Below are 8,773 nucleotides of genomic sequence, written 5' to 3' on the forward strand. Positions count from 1 at the left end.
TATATATATATATATATATAATTTTTTTTTATTTTTATTAAATTATTACAAAAAACATTTGAAATAAACTGAACATTCTATTTTACTCTATATTTCTATGATGCTGAAAACTCCGCTTCAGGAATACATTACATTTTCACAATATATTCACATAGAAGACCGTTATTTTAAACAATTTTGATCAAATAGTACAGTTTGGACTGCATTTTAATCAAATTTTTTATTTTTATTAAATTATTACAAAAAACATTTGAAATAAACTGAACATTCTATTTTACTCTATATTTCTATGATGCTGAAAACTCCGCTTCAGGAATACATTACATTTTCACAATATATTCACATAGAAGACCGTTATTTTAAACAATTTTGATCAAATAGTACAGTTTGGACTGCATTTTAATCAAATAAACACAGTCTTGGTGAGCAGAAGAGATTATACTGATGTGTAAGACACTTACTTAACAAATATTACCATGGTATCACTACAGTATCCAAAAAAAACATCATTATACCATGGTACTTTAAGTGGACGGAGAATAAAATGCAGCGAGACATAACTGTGACGATATATCTATATCATAAAGCGCCTTTAATTATCGACCCCTCAAAGTCACCTCGAGCACTTGAGCGGTTTAACGCTAAAGCAAAGCAGTGTTCCAGCGATGAACCGTGCTGTGACCGCGCTATTGTTAAGATGGCCAGCGAAGTCCTCATGAGTGATACTCGAGGAAACACAGGCCAGCATTTGCGAATGAAAGCGCCATCCATCGCATGTAATTTATTCAGCAATCTGTAATTTTATGCATCAACTTAAAAGGGTTATTAGGTTAAAAATAGCTCCGCGGCGGCCAAGGAGGTTTCGTCCTGCTGTGTCCAGGAAGACTGAAGGAGTCTCGGGGTTAGATCCCCCTCCATTCCCGTCTGTCCTGGATCATTAGTGGACCAGAGGATGTCCAGGTTGTCCCTCGCTCCTCTACATCTGTCCTAATTAACCTCTAAAGCCACGAGCCAATCAGTCAAGACACTTTCATCTGTCTCATTGGCGTAATGATATCAGTGATGCTCAGAATCTGCTGACTCACTTCCACATTTCTGCTCAGTCAGAGTCAGACATCACTCACTGCCACTTTGAAGGTTGTAAGCAAAGATGACTTTATGTTAGTCGCTCTTAACCAGAAGGGTTTGAAGTGTATTTACTTACTATTAAGCCAAACACTAATCCTAACCCTAGCCATATAGTAAGTACATGCATAGTTAATTAATATCACTCAGTACTTAAATACATAATTACACTGTAACAAGGACACCTTAAAATAAAGTGTAACCAAAATTAAAAATAATGGTAACACTTTACAAAAACATTCTGTTTGTTAACATTAACTAGCAATGGGGGAAAACCCTTCTAAAGAGAATTTAATTTCAACATTTTCGAATACATTGCTAAAATCAAAAGTTGTATCTGATAATGTTATTTAATGGAGCTAACATTAATTAAGTAACAGTTGTGTTTTTATTAACTAACATTAACAAACATTAATAAGTACTGTAACAAATGCACTGCTCATTGTTAGTTCAAATTAATTAATGCATTAACCAGCGTCAACTAATGGATCCTTATTGTAAAGTATTAGCAACAAATTAATAATAACTATAATAGCATCTCAGTGATACTAAAATAGCACTGAAACAAACACACTATCATTTTACACTATTTAATAATAAGTTATGACCGACAGACAGCTAAAAATGACTCACAGGTTTAAGAAAGTAAAATTGAAACTGTCCCAATGGAAGATGCTTAAAGGTCCCATGGCATGAAAATTTCACTTTATGAGGTTTTTTAACATTAATATGAGTTCCCCTAGCCTGCCTACGGTCCCCCAGTGGCTAGAAATGGCGATAGGTGTAAACCGAGCCCTGGGTATCCTCCTTCGCCTTTGAGAAAATGAAAGCTCAGATGGCCCAATCTGGAATCTTCCCTTTATGTCGTCATACGGGGAAAGGTTACCTCCCCTTTCTCTGCTTTGCCCACCCAGAGAATTTGGCCCGCCCATGAGAAAATTAGCTACTACCGTGCGAGGCGAGCGCAATATTTTTTTTTCCTTGAGACATCATGGCTTGCAAACGAGCGAAGCATGGCAGTTGCCCCGCCTCTCTCCTCCTCATTAGCATTTAAAGCTACAGACACAGAAATGGCACATCCTAAGGAAAGCTCATTGTAGGACTGGCTCGTAGTGGCTGAAATTCTGCACCAAGGCTGAATTTCGGGAAAGAGACTTCAGATACAGTACTAGGGACCACTTAGGCCTATATAAAAGCATCTAAAAAGCAGCATGTCATGGGACCTTTAAGCACGCTTTTACTAGAAAAGTGGGTTGTGAACTGTAAAAACAGTGAAAGCAAGTAGATAATGTAAGAGGTATTTGAGTATTTCCAGCCACGTGACTAATATGCAACTCCTATTTTAACTTGCATATATTTAACATGCAACTCCTAAAATCTATTCAATTCCCGCTTTACTTTTCTTTTCAAGGATATCTCATATAATGGAAATAAAATGGGTTGCGAATAGCACTTCATGTTGACTTTAACACAGAAAAGCTTAGACTTTTTTGACAGAATGAATTTTGGACACGACTCTGAACCTCCGGTCTCCACACATCTCCCAGCATGACCGTGTGCTCCCTGCGCTGTAACTGGAACTCTCTGCTCCAGACGCCTGACGTTGATGGATTAATTGCAGTAAGCCAAAGCGGCCCGTCTGACATTGAAGCAAACAGACTTCAGCAATCTCTCCTCACACACACAGACACACACACACACATACACACCTCTGTTTCTTTCCCTATTCCAGCAGCCCTCAGCATAATTAATGTTTTCTTCCATCATAGTCCCTCAAGAACAGGCAGCGCGCCTCGCTTTCCAAAAAAAGTTGTTGCCAAAACGTCTATTTAACACCATGGCACTTCATTTCAATGGGAAAAAAAGAGAGCAACACCCTCTGATTTGATGGCAATTACTTCAAATGACTTCCTTAACGAGCACAATGCACACAGTCGTTTAGTTAGATTGATTACTAACAGTTAACAGCAGATAGGAGAGTCATGAAGTCAAAGGGGGGCATTTGGAAGGGTTTTTCCAAGCGCAGGTTAAACTTGTTGCTGGACTCATTTCCATCGTCACCGGTGGTCTCGCACTGTTCATTTGTCATTCTAAGAATACTGCGGCTCTGTTCCAAAACCTAGCGAGTCGCCTTGCTGTCTACTGCCTGCATAGTGCATAGGGAGCATCTAAATGACAATTTAATCTCATCTCCAAAATCACTATCGATTCTTATAGAGTTAGCATGTTGCTAAGCTAAAAACAAATACATACTGGTTAAAATGGACTATTAGATCAATTCTTAAAACAATGCTCTCTATGCCTATCACAATCTTTTTTTATAAAAATAGAACAAGTCAAAAGAATAGAAAAAGAATAGAGAATTCTAATGTTAGAGAAAAATTTTGTATATATATATATATATATATATATATATATATATATATAATGGCACTTGAATAGCTAACAGCACATAAACACTACACTCTAAAAAATGCTGGGTTGTTTCAACCCAGTGTTGGGTCAAATATGGACTAACCCAACTGTCGGGTTAAATTTTGTTTACATTTTTAAATGAGCTTTTTAAACCCAACAGTTGGGTTAGTCCATATTTGACCCAACACTGGGTTGAAACAACCCAGCATTTTTTAGAGTGTAGGTAAAATAGTGCTTTTTATTGAGAATTAAAAATAAATAAGTTTAAAAAAAAAGTTTTTGTCCCACTATACTCCCAGTGCAATATGGTGGCAACATAATGCAGCTGCTGACTGCTTTACTAGGTTTTGAAACAGAGCTCTGGAGATTTATCTCAAAAGGTGTTTAAGATCTTTTCAAACACCATTAGAAGTCCACCAAAACATCAGCATGCCCAGACACACAGAGATGCGGAGTGCGTGTGAGGTTAGTGTCCCTGACCGGTGGCCTTACCTTCTGTCCTCTCTGTGCGGGGAGTGAGGTTAAACTCGTCGGCTACTGTTAGGGAGGCATAAACAATTGTGATTGGTTAATTCAAGGCATTCCACCATTCCCAGACCCATGCAACTCATTCCATTACAGATGTTACTTGACATTTCCAAAGGCCAAACCAAGAGGCATGCAAATCACTCTGTGAAAGAGAGACAAGACGTGAGACAGACGGTCAAAGTGGGAAAACCCATGAGATGGTGAGAGAGAAGGACAGAGCTGAATGAATTATCATGCCATAACATTCAAAAGCATTGGGCAGATATATGAGTTAGATGGTTTTAGCTCCATCTACCAGGTGTAACCTGGTGTAAGTCTTACATCATACATAGGGTAGTTTTTGTTTTTTCCTGTAATTTCCCCCATGTTGGCTCTCAATTCTGTCTTTAGACTGTTACTGGAGATTGTGCTCTTCTAAAAGCCTGAGAGGAGCAAAAATATATACTCAACCTGAAGGCAGAAATGGCATTTGAAGAAAATGGCTCATCAGAACAAAGCACAGGAGATTTGGTGGAATTGAAATGTGCTTCTAATGAGTAGAGAGGGCTTTAATTGGGGCTCGTTTGAAATGACGGCCACATCTGTCCTGCTCTAAACGCATTCCATTTATTTATTTAAAACTGGGGAAGAAATAAGCACATTTCTCAGACTTTCTCAGAATCTGTTAAAGGCAGCTATTTATTTATTTATTAATTCATACATTTAAATTTTGGGGTCTGTAAGATATTTTATAGATTTTTTTAAAGAAGTCTTTTATGACAAAATACAGTAAAACAGTAATATAATGTTATATTTTAATATAACTGTTTTCTATGTGAATGTGTTAAACTGTAATGTATTTCTGTGATGCGCAGCTGTATTTTCAGCATCATTCCTCCAGTCTTCAGTGTCACATGATCTTCAGAAATCAGTATAATATGCTGATCTGCTGCTCGACAAACGTTTCTGATTATTATCAATATATATTTTTGTGTATATATTTGCATAATATTTTTGTGGAAACCGTGATTTATTTATTTTTGACGAATAGAAAGCTGAAAAACAGCATCTATTTGAAATATAAATATTCTGATTTAATTTAAATAACATCAACATATATACACATTTCACATAATTATACATAAAACAAGATTTATGTAAACAATTTTGATTTTTATAACTATCCTAATTATTTTATGTATTTTTGTTTTTAGAATTACTAGGTAACTATAAAATTATTAAATATTATTAAATATTCTTCATTATTCTTACTCTTATTCTAAATGTCACTCTTATTCTTAATTTTTTTAATTTTAACAGAGTATCCATTTCTAATGCAGTTCATCACATTAAGTATAGACATCATTCCAAAAGAGTCAGAACACTTTTGTCTCAATTTTGAGAAGTATGTTCTTAAATATTAACTACCTTCAGTTTGTGCCATCTTTAACCCTTTAAGTATCCAAAAACCACTGTATATTTGTGGTTAGTGTGTACAGTACTTTATGCGTGTAACATCTGAACACCAAAACTGATGCGTGTGACACACCTCAACTCTCACATCCAGAGTCGAACCCAGTTAAAGCTTGATGAGGCACTGAAGTGTGTCTTATCTGCTGCCAAAAGACATCCCCTTCTCTCTTTTTCTATGTGTTTAAGTGCTATATCTCCTTCCACTTTTGCTAGTGAAGTGTAAAGGGCGGGACGTGTCTCGAGTGTCTAGTCTGGTGTTGAGCGAGCGGGGCTTGGTCCGGTCTCAGGAGGCGCTGGTCTTGATGCTGGCTGAGGATAAAGAGAGGAGGAGGAGGAGGATGAAAGTGATGTTTTATCTCCTCCGATTAGCCGCGCGGCCATGTGGCAGAAGCTCTGCGTCTCCTGAGACGGGCCGCTTCACTCTCAACAACCCTGACCTGTCCTTGAGTCCCTCAAACCCACCTCAGAGGCGAGCTGAAGGCCTACTCTGAGAGATGAGTGATAAATATGTTAATTAGGAGAGAAAGGGATGCAAAAAGTCTGTTTTTGCCATCATTATTAATGTTTAAAAACTCTCTGTGCTCTTTTAAGTTTGGTGAAGTCATTACTGTGTCTGATACGGTTAGCTTTAACGTCAAGCGCTGCGCTCGCATTCGCACCCCGGCTGCTGGATTGCAAAGGAACAGGAAGCAGCGAGGCAGGGCACAGGAAGTGGTTTGGGGAGTGCTAGTGTTGAGAGTGAGGTTACCTAGGTCCATACTCTTCGACTTGCGACTCGTGATGATCTCCAGTTGAGCAGCATCGCTGTACTGTTTGGTCCGCTTTTCTGACATGCTCTGCCGGCCGAAGCCTTCCCTCTGAAACACGCCATCCATATCTGCGTCTGGACAGAGTGTGCTGAGAGACAGGAGAAACATGAGCTTTCTTTTTATTATTTATTATACAATTAGACTGAAATTGCTGAAATATTCATCCATCCAGTCATTGTTGTTTTTTTAATGAAAAATATTCATGAAAAAATAAAATTCACTGTGCTCAACTTTAGTCTTGGGGGCATAGATCAATCAGCTAGATCATATTCTAGGGATCTGCACTAGCTTAATCTTCTTAATCACTTTCAATTTATTTTAATTTAGCAACATAGCAAACAACAATCAGACGTTTCGGCAGCAAGCCTTCTTCAGTGAATCATACAGTGACGTTTCCTTACTCCCTTGTAGGAGAACAAAAAAAAAACTTTAAAAACTCTCAGATAAAAACAATCGTCTGATTGTTGTTTGCTCCGTTGCAAAATTAAAATCAATTGAAAGTGATTAAGAAGTTTAAGCGACTGTGGATCCCTTAATGAAAAATAATAAATAAATTATAACGATAATAATAATATTTGTATTATTTATTATACAATTTAAATTGATACTCCTAAAATATTAACATAGCAAATGACTGATATTAAATCAATCAATCCGGTCATTGTTGTTTTTATTTTTGTTTTTAATTAAAAATATTAGCATGAAAAACCTGCATGATGATGGTGATAAACAACAACAACATTAATAATAATAATAATAATTGTATTATTTATTATACAATTTGATTGATACTACTAAAATATTATTATAGCAATTGACTATTAAATAAATAAATAGCCTGCCATTGTTGTTTTTAAGTTTATAGGGTGACTGAAAACTGAATATAATACTACTACTACTACTACTACTAATAACAATAATAATAAAAATAAATTAAATTTTTGTTCTCATTGAAAAATGTTGGCAATAACAATAATGATATCTTATTTTTTATTATAGATTGCTATTACTATATTAAGGCCTAATGGATAGAGAGTCTGACTTGCAACCCGAAGGTCGTGGGTTCGAGTCTCAGGTACGGCAGGGATTGTAGGTGGGGGGAGTGAATAACCAGTGCTCTCTCCTCCTTCAATACCACGACTGAGGTGAGACCCTTGAGCAAGGCACCGAACCCCCAACTGCTCCCCGGGCGCCGCTGCCCACTGCTCCGGGGGTGTGTTCACGGTGCGTGTGTGTGTGCGCGTGTGTGTGTGTGTGTGTGTGTGTGTGTGTTCACTACAGTGTGTGTGTGCACTTGGATGGGTTAAATGCAGAGCACAGATTCCAAGTAAGGGACACCATACTTGGCCACACGTCACTTCACTTTCACGTTCACTTAAGTATCAATATAATAAATGATTAATCAAGGAACAAAAAAAACACATGGCAGAGTTTTAGCAGTTTTCTCCTTCAGTCCACATCAGACTCCGCTCTACTCCAGCAGCTCAGTTTAAAGCACACTGTTCCTCCAGCCTTGCGGCGACTGTGTCTAAACAATAAACAAGTCCTTGGATTAGACCTCCATCACTCCCTACAGTCACAGCAGCTCTCAAACCAACCGACAGGCTGCAACAGGAGGACAAACACATGAATGATGCATTATTCATTCTGTATTCCTTCCTACTTCACAACAAACACACACTGTGTGTCCCGGAGAGAAAATAAGGACATCATGCATCTCAGACATGAGATCTGGACACTGAAAGCTAGTGTTTCCAAACAGAATATAAACAGAAACAGAGTAAAAAGCAGCAAGGACAGCAGAGACGGACTGGATAAAATGGAGGCCAAATGTAGTGATGCAGAGACTCACAACAGGACTGACCGAATGTTACACTAATGACCAGAGAATACACACTGAGACTTTACCAACTTACTGAAAGACTCCTGAAAATCTGCCCTGAAATAAACTCGGATCATTGGGATTGAGCAACCTTCCTTTATTGACGTAAATACACAGACACCACCAGCCAACACAAGTTAAATACTGACTGGTTCTGTCATGACTGCTTCAGATCACGAGGTAGAATTTTTTCTGATCTTTAAACTTTCTTCAAAGAAGTTGTTTTGCACAATTGTTTTCTAAAACGTTTGGTGTGATTGTAATGGCAGCAGTATTGTGAACACAGATATTTGTTATTAAAAATAATAATAAAAATAAAAAAATGCCGGAGCGACAAGACAAAAACAATAAAACCCATTACAAACAAGGCATTTGTTGCATCCAGTGGGGACATAATTACGGATTATAATGACTTATACTGTCTTTTACGTGTTGCATCGCGCCTCGTAAACAAAACCATGTCTGCATTTATGATCGGAAAAATGACAAACAACAAGCACTACTCTACACTGCCCAAAACTCTTGTTTGAATCGTCAGTGGCAAATTCTTTAAATATGAAAA

At 37.5% G+C, this 8,773-nt stretch overlaps 1 protein-coding gene across 1 annotated transcript in view; it reads right to left on the reverse strand.

Annotated features, from left to right (window-relative positions):
- pard3aa (par-3 family cell polarity regulator alpha, a) overlaps positions 1-8,773 on the reverse strand; it is a 515,464-nt gene that overhangs the window by 156,148 nt on the left and 350,543 nt on the right. Inside the window, exons 15-16 of the mRNA XM_016282712.1 lie at positions 6,269-6,417; positions 4,033-4,077 (exon numbers count right to left, since the gene is read on the reverse strand). Coding sequence (XP_016138198.1) covers positions 4,033-4,077; positions 6,269-6,417 — 194 coding nt within the window. The remainder of the gene's footprint in view (positions 1-4,032; positions 4,078-6,268; positions 6,418-8,773) is intronic.

Source organism: Sinocyclocheilus grahami, unplaced genomic scaffold (genome assembly GCF_001515645.1).
Source record: "Sinocyclocheilus grahami isolate Dianchi unplaced genomic scaffold, SAMN03320097.WGS_v1.1 scaffold164.1, whole genome shotgun sequence".
NCBI classification, from domain to species: Eukaryota; Metazoa; Chordata; class Actinopteri; order Cypriniformes; family Cyprinidae; genus Sinocyclocheilus; species Sinocyclocheilus grahami.